The sequence below is a fragment of the Dermacentor andersoni genome, chromosome 1, assembly GCF_023375885.2.
Source record: "Dermacentor andersoni chromosome 1, qqDerAnde1_hic_scaffold, whole genome shotgun sequence".
Lineage (NCBI taxonomy): Eukaryota > Metazoa > Arthropoda > Arachnida > Ixodida > Ixodidae > Dermacentor > Dermacentor andersoni.
In genome coordinates, this window is record NC_092814.1 from 341,145,776 (window position 1) to 341,163,465 (window position 17,690).

Below are 17,690 nucleotides of genomic sequence, written 5' to 3' on the forward strand. Positions count from 1 at the left end.
ATCTAATTAGGACAGGTAGTGACCGCCGATCCGGATCATGAGACTGAAATAACCAAAAGAATAAGAATGGGATGGGGTGCATTTGGCAGGCATTCTCAGATCATGAACAGCAGGTTGCCACTATCCCTCAAGAGAAAAGTGTATAACAGCTGTGTCTTACCAGTACTCACGTACGGGGCAGAAACCTGGAGGCTTACAAAAAGGGTTCTACTTAAATTGAGGACGACGCAACGAGCTATGGAAAGAAGAATGATGGGTGTAATGTTAAGGGATAAGAAAAGAGCAGATTGGGTGAGGGAACAAACGCGAATGAATGATATCTTAATTGAAATCAAGAAAAAGAAATGGGCATGGGCAGGACATGTAATGAGGAGGGAAGATAGCCGATGGTCATTAAGGGTTACGGACTGGATTCCAAGGGGGAAGGGAAGCGTAGCAGGGGGCGGCAGAAAGTTAGATAGGCGGATGAGATTAAGAAGTTTGCAGGGACAACATGGCCACAATTAGTACATGACCGGGGTAGTTGGAGAAGTATGGGAGAGGCCTTTGCTCTGCAGTGGGCGTAACCAGGCTGATGATGATGATTATTATTATTATGATGATGATCAACACAGACTGTGAGTGCTGTTCACAGAAAGGTCTCGGTTAATTTTTTTCTTGGCCACATTTAGTAGGCTTATACAGTATGTAATTTAATAGTGGTTTCCGAGAAACCTGGATGGATTTCCTTTGAAGCTTGATGCAACAGTCAGGTGGAGAACAATTTTTCCCTGTCATGAATTTTGCTTGCCTTGCAGTCTTCCGCAGAACTGTTCTGCCATAGCCCAACAGTGGTTCTGCAAAGTGGCTTTTCTTCGTATGCCTGTAATTCACTCATATTGACATTTACCAAGCTGCTCCAAAACATGTATTTACTGTTCCAAAACGGGCAATTCATGTATGAAACCTGCTCCAATGTGCCAAATTCGCTGTTCCCAGCGCTGCTCTAAAAACTTCCTTGGCCACTTCCATAAGGCCTGTGCAGTGGTACCTGCACTGCCTTTTTGTGGCTATAATACAAGACCCCAAACAGGCTTTGAGCAAGGTGTGTGCTCAGGGCAAATAGCAACAAGAATGAGTGCTGCTCCCTTGCTCTGTCCATGAGTATGTCTTTACGAATTTTAATGTTCATAGCTAGGTTGATCGATATGGCATTAGCAGCCCAACAGTCACACATTACAGGAAATGTTGGTGTTATTGAAAGCTCACTTGGACGAAATTGGTGGGCTGTGGTAAAGATAAACCTAAGAGAAAGTGACAGAGGCCTATTCCATTAAGGAGAAGGGTGAAGCATGTTATAACATTCCGTTGGTGTCTGTTCTATATAAGCTTATAGGAACTGCTTTCTTTTTTTGACAACTCTTTGCAAATATATTTTAGCTAATGCACAGTGTTATAGGTCATTTGGCATTCATGCTTTCTTTTTCTTGCAGTCTGTATATTCACCACAAGAATGAGTGATAGTGGCTGCATGTAATTCAAATGATTGTTCTGAATCAAATTTGGTAGGAAATTAGTGCCCATTCTAGCAGAGATATGTTCATTGCGGATGTGTTGTGCTGTTGAATTCCTGAAGTAAGAGTAACGAAATAGCTGAAACCAAACTTCTGATTGTAAATGGAATCAAGTTAAACTTTCATAACGTTAAATGCTTTAAGGCATGTTTAAAACGCACAGGGATCTCTCTAACCCTTGTAAGCCTACCCTCAGTGTATATCCATGGCCTTGGCGACATGACAAAAAGAAGAAAAGGACGCCCAGTCAGGTAGATTCCCTCTCGAGGTCACAAACACCAAACGTCTGCGCTCCCCGGTGACCCCCCTCCCTCCCCCCATCAAGGGCACTCTCGCGGGTCAAGCACCCCCAGAACCGATAGTCCCAGTCAACCGCACCTCTGCAGCCATCTCACCCTTTCACTTCCCGCCCCCCTTCCTGTCTGGGAAGTGTCTCCCCACCTTCTGTACTCTCCCCTCCTTTTTTACAAGAGACCCTTTAAGATCTGTTCACCGCCACCCGCTAAGAATAACCCCTGAAGACGGAGCCGAATGGGCTCCGAAATGTCGGGCTAATAAAATTCACTTATTCAAGTGTTCGACGAAAACTGATCGTCTGGCAAGGAAGCATGTTCTTTGTTTTTCTTTTATTCTTGGCGAGTGCACATTTTCTCCGCACCTAAAATTCACTTATTTGGTTGGAGTCAGTCAGAAAGTCCTAATCAATTTCCCAGCCAGACAGGCAATTCTGCCGAAATGTTTAGCTCCAAGTCCATACGTGCAGACTTCGGACTAGAGGCAGTGCAACCTGCAAAGAAAAAAAAAATAAAAGCCATGAAAAGAACATCCACCTTCAAGAATCACCTAGACTTCACCCGAAAATGCAAAGACAAAAACGTCGTGCCACAAAGTGTCCAGCTACACCAAACGATTCACACACTAGAAGGCCGGGACATCATCAACAAGGCCTAGCAAAGATTGGTGACAGCACGTATACATGAGTGTCACACGGTGATTCGGAAGAAAAAAATTGACACCAGAAGACAGCTTGAACACCAGGTACCCCATCTCTTTTCGTCAATTGATTCGTTTACAAAGGCCGTCGCGTCCTCAAAGGAAATGGAGCACCGTGAAATGCAGAAGGAACTCTCTTCCCTAATCAACGAAACCGAGGAATCAGGAGTGGTAAACAAACACACAGTAACCAATTTATCATCCAGGGAGCTCACGACCGAAGAAATTTCAACCCTGGCAAAAAGTCACAAATTCAATGTCACCACAGATAACCCACCCCTCCCCAAGATGATCGCCGCCCTTGAGAGCGGCATCCAGCAACCGTGCCCCAAAGTGTGGGAACAGGTCAGACCGAAAGAAGTCGGCATAATAAGGTCCAATAACAACTGCAGAAGAGAATGAAACTTGTCTGTCGAGAAAGTGAGAGCACCGAGAATACTGAAAGGAGATATAAGCATTGTAATCCTACCGGCAGACAAGGGGAACTCAACTGTTGTTTTGAACATACAGGACTACGAGGAAAAGGCGTCCGCCCTACTTAACAGCCAAGACGATAGGAAACTAAAGAAGGACCCCACTACGAGAACCCAATTGGTGCTGAATAAGACGGTGGTTGAAATATTCTGCAGCCACTCAAATTCTCGAAATCTCTACCTAAAGTAATGTGTAGGAATGGATGCACCCCAGCTTTTTACGGCTTACCAAAATTCCATCGTAATCCCCATACAGCCAATCGCAGACTTTTCGTGTTCCCCACTGCGATCACTATCCATGTACTTGCACCAGATTATATCACCACTCACCGGAAGAACAGTATCCCACGTGTGCGACTCTGAGATTTTCATCAAACTCACGTGAAAAGTGTGTATCGAAGATGGTGAATGCCTAATCTCTTTTGATGTGATCTCTCTGTTCACCAGAGTACCCATTAAGTTGGCTATTTTAGCAACTAGGGATGCCCTGGAACGCGACGATACACACAGCGAGAGAAGCCCCTTGAGTGTAGACGAGATCTGCCGCCTTCTCGAGCTGTGCCTGTCAAATACCTATTTCACCTTCCGAAGCAGCTACTACAGACAGGTTTAAGGAACTCCCACGGGGTCATCAATTTTCGTTGCCATGGCTAACTTGACTATGGAGAATATCGAGGAAAGAGCTGAGTACCTTTTCCCCGAAACTAAGTCTTCTTCAGGTACGTATATGATTGCTTCTGCATCGTAAAGATTGGGCAAGTCGAAAACCTGCAGAGACACTCAAACTCCATAGACCCGGATATACAGTTCACATATGAGCATGAACAGACGACATTCTAAATGTTCAGTCTGCCGAAAACCTACCCACAAGGGCCGCTACCTTCACTTTGAATCAAACCATCCGGCAAACCATGAGGCGTCTGTTGTAAATTCTTTATTCAAAAGAGCTGAAACTCATTCCTTATCGGAATCAGATCAAAAGAAAGAAGAGAGAAAGGTTCTCAACGAACTTAAAAGGAATGGCTACACAGAGGATTTCATTCGAAAAACAACCTGATGACAAAAAAAAATAAACAAACTACGGGACCTTCAACCGTTGACTTCTCCCCTACCCTGGAAACGAGTGTCCATCCCATACGTCAAAGATACCAGCGAAGCTCTCAGCCGAATATTGAAAAAAGAAGGCCTCAAAGTTGCGCACGAACCGATAAACACTTTCACTATCCTCCTCCCTAAACCAAGATATCATCCACCAAAAGAAAAAGCTCAAGACATCATCTACAAAATCAGCTGTGCCGACTGTCTGGCATCGTACATCGAGGAAACCAAAAATCTAAAAGAGAATCAGACAACACGAGAATGACGTCAGAACAACCGTGTACGCAGCGCCGTCGCTAAACATTCTGAAGATGCCGCCCACAAAATTGCTTTCCAAGAAACCTAAATCCTTCAAACAGAGACAAATTCGTGAAGAAGACTACTACTGGAGTCATAGCACATTCATAATACGGGGGTTAACATAAACCGCGTGGAGGCCAACCTACCCTCAGCGTATATCCATAGCCTTGGCGACATGACGCAAAGAAGGATGCCCAGCCAGGTAGATTCCCGCTCGAGGTCTTCAACACCAAAACGTCTGCGCTCCCCCGTACCGCCCCCCTCCCCTCAACAGCACTCTCGCAGGTCAAGGGCCCCCAGTACCGGTCATCCCAGCAGGCCAGCACCACTGCCGCCATCTCACCCTTTCGCTCCCCCCACCTTCCGTACTCTCCCCTCTACTCTCCCCAAAGAATAACCCCTGAAAAGGAGCCAAATGGGCTCCGAAACGTCGAGCTAATAAAATTCACTTATTTGGTTGGAGTCAGTCAGAAAGTCCTAATCAATTTCCCAACATGACAGGCAGTTCTGTCGAAATTTTTAGCTTTAACCATTGTACTACATCAAAGAACAGCTTTAAATTTACTCTTGTGAGCCACCCACTTCACTCTTTCGAACTTTGTAGAAATATAGAGTGTAAATAGCTTTGTATTGTGTTAATTCCTGCAGATTCGGGTTCCACTCGCAGTCAGCTTGTGCCTAGCCTAGCGGCTCTCCTGGACCCTTTTGAAGCATGCCTTTTCCAGCAACTGCTCTCCGTTGAGAGCTGTTTTGTCCAGCTTATGTATTCTGCGAGGAGTCGAATCGTCGGTCTCACCACGCGTGTTTCAAGCCTTGCGTGGCCTGCTTCCACTGATCAAGCTGCACCTGTGTCAGCATCTTAATCTCCCTTTCCAATACCTTCACGCAGCAATGTCAGGGACTCTTCGCAAGACCACTTGCGTTTCACGGTTCCACATCATGGTCTGCTTTTCACATGCAGCTTGAGTCTGTCACTGCTCTACATTCCTGGTCACCTCACCACAAAGCTCAAATCCTTGTGACTCAGCTTCATTCTAATGCCGCTGAATTTCTGGATTTCCTACCAGAATCCGTCTTTTCCACATACGCAAGTCTCGTCTTTGCACTCGAGTCCTGCTGTGGTGATGCCCATCTTCAGCACTTACATCTTACAAAATTACAGCAAGTGTAACAGGGCCACTACAGCCTGCAAGAGCTCGCTGCTCATGTCGAGGATCTGTTGTGGAAGGCCCTGGCTGGCTGTCCAAACTCCACCACCAACTTCATTGCTACCAAAGCCTTCATCGACGTCATCACTGAGCTCAACGTTCAACGCTTTGTCCGCCTCACCTGCCCATCTACAGTTCACGCTGCCTTACCTCTTGCTTGGAGGCTCACATAGTGGAACGCTCCACTGCAGTGCCCCATGCCCGCGCTCTTCCATATCGACATGCATGAGCAGGCCAAGCTAGTCGCTCCGATACATACCGTGAGCACTCTCCAACCATGCGCTGCTATCAGTGCAACGAAATCGACCATTACAGTTGAGACTGTGTGGGTCGTACCCCTTCGTTTGAAAACTTACCGTGGGCCACCGAAGGCAGGACCCCACGTAAGTCAAGTCCCTTTCCTGTCACTGGATCCGTTTACAGGTATGCCCAGATTGGAAGTCCAGCTAGGTGAGCCACTGGTAAACGTTGAAGCCTTAGTGGACACCTGTGCAGCTTTTAATTTCATGACACCAAATTTGTTACCCATTCAGTGCCATCTGAAGATGGCTAAGGTTGCACCAGCCAGCCTCCTCCTAGCTGACGAAACTTGTCTTCCATCCCTTGGTGAAATCTCAGCGACTGTGACTGCTTTTGGAAAAAGTGTAACTGTGCCAATTATTTCAGTGCAACACCTCTGCACACCCTTCATTTTGAGCTGCAACTGGCACTCAACACTGAGCGCACGCATAAGCTTCAACCATGCTGGGTGCATAATAGGGTTGCTCCCTCACGATCCGGCACTTAACCTGGCAGCCAACACAGTTACAAATAAAGTGCTGTCCTCGTGTGTGCACTCTATCGTTAAGTTGGCACCACGCGGCTGCAGGAGCTCACTCCTTTCTGAGCAATGGCACTTCGTCATTACGTAAGTATTTGTTTTACCTTCGTACAAGGGTATGGGCCCTCTCAACATGGATATGTGTGCTAATGACCGTGCGTCTATCGAAGGCTCGCAAAAATGAATATGTTTGCCCACCACCACCGCTTTCTGTTCCTGTGCTGGCAACATCTATGGTAACTGTACCCTTGTCTTCTGCTGCGTGGGTACCTGTTCATTGCGACATGAACGCATGCTTAGATGCGAGTGTCTTTGTTGACTGCACTGTCTGCTTGCGACCGAGAAGTGGATTCGCTGTCCCACGCTGTTTACTGCGCTCCTCCATATCTGCATTTACTGTCGTGGTGTTCAACCTATCAGACAGCCAGCCCGCTGCATCCACAATCTGGAACTGTGTTGCCATCCGGGGCAGCCCTTCAGCCCTGCTCTATCCTTGTAACAGTGCAACACTGTACTCCAGAGAGTGGCGATGACTCCGTCGACTGGAATGTATTCCATCGGCCCAAACCTGACATCATCCAAGAAGTCCAATATCCATGCATTGCTGTTGAAATTTCGAAGGTGCTTGGTGTTATCACCGAACGAACTTGGTTGTACTTTGTCACAAAATCAACACTGACTCCCATGCACCCATTCGACACTATCTTCATCATGTTTCTGCTTCTGAATGAGCTGAAATTGCAACTCAAGTGGAAGATATGTTACAGCGTGGCATCATAACCCGCTCATTCAGTCCTTGATCTTACCCAGTAGTTCTCGTGAGATAGAAGGAACGCACTACACGATCTTGCGTAGACTATCGCCACTTAAACAGCATTACCAAGCCGGATGTATACCCTCTTCTCCGCCTCGATGATGCCTTAGATCGGCTTCACACGGTCAGATTTTTCTCTACACTTGACCTCCTATCTGGCTACGGGCAGGTCAGGCTCAAGGAGAACAATGGGGAGAAAACTACTTTTATCACACCAGACGGCCTGTACCATTTTGACTGCCTTCCTTTTGGACACTCTAATGCACCTGCAACTTTCCAACGACTAATGGATCGAGCACTTGGACACGTAAAAGGCTCGATCACTGTATTTGGATGACCTCATCGTTTAGGTTCCCACATTTTATGAACACCAACGGCGTTTGGAGCTCATCTTGTGTCCTTTTGACGAAGGTGGGCTCCGCGTAAAGCCTTCAAAGTGTTCTTTGGCTACTTAAAAGTTACCTACTTGTGTCATGTTAAGAGTGTCCACGGCATCAATCCTGACCCTTCAAAGCTACAAGCTTTATTTCTTTGTAAATACACCACTGGCTCCAGCAGGAACATTGAGTGATGGGGGAGGAAGTACAAGAAAATTACATAAAGCATCAGCAGGAACAAATGAATGTTAATGACTATAAAGATTTTATACAATACTTAACACACAACTTTACAAGACGTGAGTGTACAAATTCTCGCGGAATGTTTCATGGTTAGTGATGGAGACAAGGCTATCAGGAAGATAATTCCAGAGTGCAATGGCTTGTGGCAGCACTGAGGAATTGAAAGCTTTGGTTCTACCAAACATTTGCTTGAGGCTGAGACGATTATGAAGACTCCTAGAAGTACGTATTGGGCTACAAGGGGCAGTTTGTATTGTGTTGTGCCATGAATGTATTTGTGTGTCAGACATAACAGTGCAATTGTTCTATGGGTACATAATGCTTGAAGGGATAAGTCTGCTTTCATTCGAGTGACACTCAAATTCTAACGTTCCGCCTCCTACCAGGGCCAAACAAGTTTTAAGTTTTTTTGGGCTCCGTTTCCTACTGCTGTTTCGTCCCTAGCTTTGCTGGTCGCGCTGCACCCATCAATGAACTTCTGAAAAATCAGGAGTAGCATTGGGGCCCCAACCAGGAATCAGCCTTCCGGAACATTAAGGTGTCCTGACGACACCCTCGACCCCTGCACACTATCAAGAGGACATCTCTAGCATCATCCATAGTGATGCCAGCGGTCTTGGCCTTGGGCGGTTCTTCTACAATCCGACCCCATAGGAAACGAGAACCCTGTTGAATATGCCAATTGCTGCCTCAGTGCGCTTCAGAACATGAGTGCCTCGCACCACGCTGTTTCAGCTGTTCTACAGGTGGACGCCAAGGTTACTGCAAGAACACCTTTGTGGCTTTGACACATATCTACAAGAACGCCCTGCAAAAGTAGACTTCAGCAGGACCCTGCACCAGGCTTGCCTCCGAGCTCGGATAACAATACTGCACCACCAAGCACAGTCTACTCCGCAAAGTCCTGCTTGCTCTTTCCAGCCGGGCAATTTAGTCGTGGTTCGACGGGCACTACGTTTACCTTGGCGCTGCTAAAAATTCCTAGCCCGGTTTTCTTTGTTCTTTGCATATCTGGTGCAAGTAATTGTGCAAGTAGCTGGTGCAAGTGGCGTGTACCTGAGGTACAAGTAACCAAATAGCTGAAACCAAAATTCTGATTGTAAATGGTATCAACAAGGTAAATTTTAATCATTTTAAATGCTTTAAGAGCATGTTTAATATATATATTTAGGGATCTCTGTAACCCTTGTACTATGTCAAAGAAGAGCTTTGAATTTACAATTGTGAGCCACCCACTTCTCTCTTTGGAACTTGGTGGAAATATAAAGTGTAAATAGCTTTGAATTGCTGTGTTCATCCATTGATGCCATTCAAAGTATTGAAGACTCGGCGGTATAGTAGCACTGAAAGCATGGCACTCCACACGGATGCGATCTTTGTCTCAAGCCTAGGGAAATTTTCATTCAAACGGTGGCCCCAGTACATAAGGATTACCTGCTGCCACCTACTGTGAAAAATCTTACTCAAAAGAGCACTGACGATAGAGCAGCTACTGCCTTCTATGGTGTGAAAAAACATCACCCTCTGGCAGTTTCTGTTCATGGGCCATTCAAAAGTGGTGAAATATCCATGATGAAGTGGGCTCTTGAGCTGAAAAGTGGACATCCCCCTTGGCAAGACGAAGTCATCCGTATTCTGGCTTTCTGGGTCAAGGGCGCACTGAACACTAAATTAGTTATGGCTGGTATTGTATATTCGTTAAAAATTCTATTTTGAAGAATCGGCAATAAATGTTTATCACTGGAGAAATTAGTGCCTAAACTTCCCTTTCTTGAACTTTGTGCTGAAGCTAGTGCACCATTCGTCACACCTTGACATCACAAATTTTGAAGCATAATCTCTCATATTTGGTCTATTTTGGAGCAAAAAAGATTTGAATACTTCTTAGGTTGAGCAGTCTTGTTCCTTTATGATGCGGTGTAGTCCGTTCTTTATTGCTAAGCAATATGTACTTTAGACTTCCGTCGAGTTTAACTAATGGAAGCCTACAATACATACTGCTTAGTTTAACCTTACCGAATGTTCTGGCCAGTGTGCATGCATGTATATGGACCCAAACTTTCGTTACTTCGATCCTAAAATTGGCCTTCACAGGATAATTCGAACTTGACCAGTCAGCACACACGTGCCTGACCCCTATGGTGACCCCGATATCGACCCCTTTAATGGCAGTGTATGTCTTGACGGAGCTTATGGGACAGTGAATGTGTTGGAACACATGTCGAAAAAATATCCTGTCGAAAACGCCTATTTAGGGCCTGCCTTAGGAAGATTTTCAAGCGATAACCATAGCTCACAATGTCTGATTATGGTATTCACTCGATTCTAATGCGCACTTTTTTTTAAAAAGAAAATTGGACCAAAAGTGCCTGCAAAAATTATGAGCACTGAACTAACAATGAGAACTGCAACCCAAGATTCAGCTTCGCAAGACAGTAAAAAGTAATCAGAGGTGAGCATTCAACATATATCTATTTGGTTGGGAATAACTGAATGATAGGATGGAGTTTGATGCCAATAAAAAGATTTTATCTGTCAAAGTACCTGAAGTTTCGAAGCCGGACCACATTTTTTTACAGAGAGGATCACAGTAGAACCTTGTCGTGCTGCTTTTCAACTTTTTTCTTATTTGCGCGATCCAGCCAGTCATTTACACTCCAGAATCATTTGGCCTACAATGGAGGAAAGGTCCCTAATTCATTAGTACATTATCCTTTTATGCCCACTCTGAGAGCGTGGCACACATTCAGCTTGTATGAGGGTCCACTAGCTTCAATTTCAAGTGAGTGCATTATACCCACTCTGAGCCAGGCAATCGGGGCGACCACTCAAGTGTGCTTATACCAAGCAGACTCACTGGTTTGCTAATACAGTAAAAGCTAGTTAATTCACTACTTGTTAATTCGAAATTTCGGATAATTCGAAGTAGTCGCCGCGGTCCGACCAACAATGCATTGAAAGCAATATGTAACACATCCCGCTTATTCACACTGAAATCCGCACCGTCACCGATAATTCGAACTCCGCATCATTGTGGATAGGGAGAGTGCTAGTGCGCGGGAGCACGCTGGCGTCGCCGCGCGGGTCGCGCAGCTTTGCTTTTTCGATCAGCGGCAAGGACGATAACACCGTCGCCGCGTGCCGTGTTCTTTGTGTACGAGCATGCCAGGGTGAGCCGGCGAACACGGCTCAATCTCGCGTGCGCAAGTGGGGAAGGTGAGGCGGAGCGTGCCCTCTCTTGTCGTGCGCGAGGCAGGGGGGTGAGGCGAGGGAGGGACGGGGGGGACGATCTTCGGCGGCTGCTGCTTACGGCGCGGCCATGCGGCGCCCACTTCTTGAAAGCGATCTGCGACGTGGCCAAAGTGCGCGCCCGCGTGGGCCTCATCTTCAAAGCGATCTGCGATGTTTGCAGAGTGCGCGTTGTGCCGGTAGCTTCATATGCGATGTGCTTTCTACGTTTCGTTCGCGTTGAAGCGAGAGCTGTACGAACGTCAATTCGCTCGCTGCTACTGCTGCGTGTCCTAACTCCAGCGTTTTTCAGCAAGTTTCCGCGGTCATCGAGCGAGATGCGTTCATGCTTACCTGTGTGTGCGTGACACCGTGCTTGTTAATTTATTTAGTAAGCGAATGCTTACAAGTTTATACGGCCGATAAAACTACTATCCTTACTTCGTATAGCTATCTACTAATTTTCTATCCCAATCGATGCTTCGCTTTTCGCGCGAGACTGCGACATTTTTTTTCTCCGCCCCAGTCAGCAGACAAACACGTGGATGGAGCAAGAGCCATCTCGACGTCGGGCGCGCTGGCCGCGTTCGGTTACGTTGGCTGCGCCAGTGCTTCGAAGTATAGACGTTGTTCACGCCAACGTGACGTAGCGTGTGCGCGCGTGCTCACGCCACGTCAGACTATATACGCGCCTTAACCGAGCGATTTCTTTTCTCTGACTTTCATTAGTTCGAATTTTGTATATTTCGAATTTTCATAGCATCCCCGCGGAATTCAAATTTATGAGCTTTTACTGTACAGAAGCGTTAACCTTAGGAGGTTCCCTGTTCTATTTTACCGTAACCATGTTTCTCATTGATTGTAGACCTCAAATGACGCACGACAGCAAGTAAAAGGTGCTCCTCTCAGATTGAAATATATTACAATATGTGCTCATTGAGTTATTGCAGCTGCCCTTGCGCAATGTTCAGTTACATGCATTTACTAAAAACAAAAGGACAACTTGAGGCATCAGGTAAATGACTGAGTTTGGGCAAGTGGTTCAAGATGACTATCCATCAAGTGTTTCCATAATGTAGTGTACAGGGCCAGAGTAACCTTTGTTGCACAGTCCACTTCTCTGTATATGTTGCATTCCTTGCTGATTGAAGTAACCTAGATGTGCCGAATCAAACCCAACTTTATTCTGGCTGTGCTTAGATATTTAGTTTAAATGATCAGTGAACTTTCTCTGTGCGCACTGTTTCACGGAGTAATTGATAATTACTGATATCACTGACCTGATATTGTCAAGGAGCATGGCATGTTCTATTGGAAGTGCCAGCAGTGGCCTAAGCAACAGCTTCAGGGCAAAAGTGTGAAGCCACCCGTGGATTGGTTGTATTATTCAGATACCAACTGGACTTTCATGTGTGCACAATGGCATCATTTAATTCTAAGAGAACAATGTATATACAAGGGACACACAAAATACTTTCATTTATTTAGTATCGTCATGCATAGCTGTGTCCTCCTATTTTCTATCTTTGCAACTTTTATTGTACATTTTCTCTTTTTTTCTTTATATACAGTCGAACTTCGTGAAAACAGTCACAATGAAGAAAAAAATGTCTTTGTTATGTCCAATATTTATTATAAGCATGTATTTTTGTCGTACTGACACTGCCGAGAAACATTTTATGTTTACTATTATTTTATAAATCATTGTATCCATTTTGTATTAAGGTTTGATTGAAAAACATATATGGATATAACGAATTATTAAATCTAATTATGCAAACTAAAATTTTTGAAGCCAATAATATTACATAACAAGTATATATATGCTTGCAACAAATATTGGATACAACAAAAGTATTGTCAGCTGTGACTTGCATCTAACAAACACACACAAATAACCAAAAATGTGGACGTGGGAACAGCCACCGCCTTAGCATAATTGGTTGTGCAATGCACACGTAAAGCAGAGGTTCTGAGTTTGACTCCACCCACCAAAAAGTTGTTTTTTCGTTTACTTTTGGTTCCCTTTAAGTTATCATTTCTACACTTCAGTTAAGAAACTACAAATAACTTCCCCTATGCTTTTCTTGATTTTATATGGTTATGACTATGAATGAAATGTTGGGCCTCTCGGTTCCTCTTCTTGTTGATTTCATTATACAGATCTTGATTGCACTATCAAAAAAACTGTGCAGATCCAACTCGCATATTGGGATCTATGTGAAGTGAAGCTTTCATGAAACAGTTAATAGGATGCTATAAAATTGGCCATTTCATTCCCGTCTCTTTGTCACAAAGGAAAGTGGCACATGTGCATGTGCTTTCACATACCGTATTTACTCGATTCTAATGTGCCCTCGATTGTAACGCGCACCCGTTTTCCGTGACCAAAAAATAAAGGAAATGAAAACCTCGATTGTAACGAGCACCCGTTTTCCGTGACCAAAAAATAAAGGAAATGAAAACCTCGATTGTAACGAGCACCCGTTTTCCATGACCAAAAAAAAAAAGAGTACAATACCACGCACCTCGTGCTTTCATATAGAAATATTATTTTCTCTCATTTGGAAAAAAAAAAACAGATTTATTCCCAATACTGTACACTAAAGTTGCGATGAATAAAAACACAAATGGAAGTGCTGTACCATGCCACCAAGATTTCCACTGCGCTGGTACGAGTTGCGTGGGGCAGTAGATATCACTCGTCGTCGCTGTCGGACAACTCTATCCTTATCGCTATCAACAGACCAAAGCATTTCATCCTCAGTGACGTCTATGGCATTCGAAATCTCGCACTTTTTAAAGGCCTTGTTGACCATGGCAGACGGGATCATGCACCATGCATCTTTCACCCATCCAGCAAAGTCCTGCAGTGAGGCACGCTTCATTTCATTGGCGGGCATGAATTCGTGGCAGCCACTGACAAGCTATTCGGTGTAGAGCACCCGAATTCTATCTTTGACTGGCTTGTTCAAACAAACATCAAGCGGCTGGAGCTGCAATGTCATGTCGCCGGGTATCACGACAAGGTCTGTGTTGCAAGCAGCCAGCTTGTCCTTGATGCGCTGGTCAAGGTGGCACCTGTAGCCGTATTCTGTAACGGTTCGCTTTGGAACCAGTTCGGTCTGGCTGTTACGTTAAGGTGATGTCACTCGGAGAAAGAGTGGAATGTTGCAGCACGAGGGAGACCAATGGACGCGCGGCGTTCTGTCGCAAGGTCACGTCATCATTTTTATTTGTACTTTGGGGATGATATAGTAACTGAAGGATGTTGCTAGTTCGGTAAAAAACTATTGGTTTGTATACAACACTTGCATATTTAATTTCCAGTAATGGAGAGTCTTAGAATAGGGGCGCCAAAGAGCTTTATGGGTGTTAGCGTTGCGGATAGCGGCTTGCGCTGACAGCGCCACTGCGGCGTCAAACAAAAGCTATTAGAAATATTTAAATAAAATATAACATTTTATGATAGGAATAGTAATATTGATTTGCGTGTATTAGCGTTTAATTACAAGTTAGCGGTTATTCTGTAAGCAGCAAACAATTAGTTGCACTTAGTTTTGAGCAAAAGAACTTTATGTGCCTTCACCAGCCAAGCTTAGCCGTGTTGCCTACGAGCTATGAAATCCACAATGGAATTCGGAATCAGTGGCGTCTAATGAATCAATCTTCATTACACATGCTAGTTGAGAGAAAGCTTCAAAACGTACCACTGAAAACTGCGATTTCTCTTCATGTTGTTCGGTCAATTTTGGGCATATCCCTGTCCACCTTTGAAGAGAAAAGCCTTTGCTTTTCATAAAATTTGGTAGCCAGAACCTGCTCGCTTTGAAGTCACACCGCATTAGCCCTTTCTGTAAAGCTAACTGCATTGCCCGTACTTTGAGCGGATCGGTCGACACAGGTCTCTGTGTCACTCGCTGCTCTTGCACGTATTCCGCGAGCAGCTCTCCTATTTCGGCGAAGCAGGCCTGCTTCAGTCCACTGAAACCCTTCCTTGGTGCTTCGCTGGCGAAAATATTCTCCTGCTTGCGCCAGTCCTGCTCACAAGTTTCAGGAACTCCAAACGCCCATGACGCGGCCCGATTTCCGTCCGTCGACACGCAAATGATAACTTTCCTTTTAAATGCAGCATCGTGGTGGACTTGGCGTGTCTTCGCAGTCGGTGCTTCCATGCTGATTGAATAAATGAAGAAAATGGGAAGACAGGCAGTAGACTAGGTTACACCAGTGCCTGGTTACACCTACAACATGGAGGTATGCACATGGAGGAAGCTATGGCAGCTAGGCTAGAAGCGCGTACGAGGCGGCCATTTTTTGAATGCCGATGGTGATATGCTAACGCGGATTTAGGGTCGTACTTGATTCTAACACACATGCAATTTTTGGACCCGTTTTACTGAAAGAAAGGTGCGCGTTAGATTCGAGTAAATACGGTACATGTTCTGTGCAGTGCGACATAGTTGGCATTGGAACAATACGTGCAATTGTGGCCTAATGGTTAGAGCATTGGGGCCGCTTTAATGGGTGACCAAATTTCGGTCCCACCTTTGGACCCGTAATGAATATATCTTATTATGATTGTGAACAATTCAGCAAGACAGCAGCAGCACGGTCATGAAAGTCTGGAAGGGTTCGCAAAGCACCTCTTCATGCCTGTAATCCAGTTGTACTTTCACCCTGTGTCCACAGATGGAGTGCCTGAAGTCGGCAATGACGGTTGCCGGCAAGGCCATGGAGAAGGCTGAGCCACACCTGATGCAGGCAGTGATGAGTCAACTGCATGATGCCTACTTCAAGCCAGGGATATCGGAGCACTCACGCAAAGTCTTGCTGGAGCTAATAGAGCTGCATGCTTCAGGGTGGCAGTTGAAGTCCTCCACCCAGTAAATGCGCTATTATCCAGACAGATCTGTCATTGTGGATTGTGCAGCTTAGCAAATAAACCAGTGACAAGAGCAGGGACGCCAGTCAACACACTTGAGATCTTCTTTGACACCACAGTCATTCGTGTGAAGGAGGCACTGAAAATGGATTTTCAATTCATTGTAAACACATTATTTTACTTATTTTGCACATTGTGCTGTCTCCATCGCAGCTCAGTGTTTACGGTATACTGTTTCCTGTGTGACCAAGGGCTGAATCGTTATTACCACTTTCACTTGATATGCCAACTTAAGGAGTGCAGTATAGTTAATATTGGCAAACTGAGAGGTATTTATGTGCGGGGTGGGGAGGCAACACTGAGAACTGGAGGTCGAAAGTGTTCCATTCTAAACTGTAATATCACATTTATTTCAACACGCCATTGCAGCTTGATGTTAATTGCCCATTCCTTGTTGTGGTTGTGGGCTGAAGAGTTATTTCTAGTCAAGGCTGACACACTAAAGGGAGCAGTGTAGTTTGTCTTTTTAACCAAGAGTCATTCATGGTGAAGGCAGTGCTGAGACCAAGAGGGTACAACACAGATATTGTTATCGGCATGTAAATTTTATTACATTTAACACACAACACAGCTTGTTGTAACTTGATGTCTATATCATTTCTTGTTATAGCTGAGTGCTCAAGCATTGTGCGTGATTACTCATGGTTGATAAATGCTTACATAGGTACAATATTGTGAACATGGTATGGAAACGAAAAGTCAACCATCCAAAGGCAGTACGTGAAACGGGATTCCGGGTATGGTTCCATGTTGAACATGTTATTTTTATGTGAAATGTCCCGTAAAAATCCTATCCTCAGAACTTTCTCTGAGACAATCGTTTAAAATTGTTTGAGTATTTTATTTCCATTGAAGCAACCATTTGGATGTTAACAGCCCTACATATCAAAATTAGTAACGTGCTAAAACATATCTGTTTCATCACAGGAGTTCGTCTCCTGGCCTGCACTGTACTAGCTTGTGATAAAATGTTCTTCATGTAAGAGCTCAACCAAAAATCCTCACCTCACTCATTTTCAGTTTTAATTTCTAGCTATTATGTTATTTTACTGTTTCCATTGCTTCCAAATAAATGTATTTGTTAGGCCAAGAAGAGCTGCCTTCGTTTTGTTTCAGTGATGAATTAAAACCTTTTTTATTACTAAAACTAAGATTTTCCTAATAAATTGGCTTTGAATGAAAGTGATATCAAACAACTTTACAAAACAGCGATAAAGATCACAAATATGCAACATAGCACACATGGGCATATACATTATCCAGTGATCTTTTGCGGCACGAGGGTATGCAAAAGAAGGCATACTATTTTCGTGTGTAATAAAGTTTTTTTATACTGACTTTCCTCTTATGTTGTTGCAATGTTTCTTGCCTTTCTCACAGCCTCTTTCACTTGTCAGAAGCATTTCTTCTATACATCCATGCATGATACTTACATACAGGAAAACCATGATGAAATGAACATGAAAACAACATATAATGGGATATTCATTGTATTCACTATAAAGTTGTATTAAAAACAAGGGGAGGGTATCATTTAGATAACATCAGGTCCATTGCAGTGACGTGCATTTTATTCAAATTAATTGAAAGCATTCTTCTCCACATCACTGCTTTAATTAGAAGTCACTTAGTCCCTGT

At 44.5% G+C, this 17,690-nt stretch overlaps 1 protein-coding gene across 5 annotated transcripts in view; it reads left to right on the top strand.

The window, feature by feature from the left end:
- Window positions 1-17,389, top strand: part of LOC126516536 (uncharacterized) — a 160,073-nt gene extending 142,684 nt beyond the window's left edge. For all 5 annotated transcript variants that reach the window (XM_055063945.2, XM_050166661.3, XM_055063947.2 and 2 more), the window contains one exon: window positions 15,800-17,389. In XM_055063945.2, the coding sequence (XP_054919920.1) occupies window positions 15,800-15,997 (198 nt within the window). In that variant the 3' untranslated portion in view covers window positions 15,998-17,389. The remainder of the gene's footprint in view (window positions 1-15,799) is intronic.
- The last annotated feature ends 301 nt before the right edge of the window (window positions 17,390-17,690 follow it).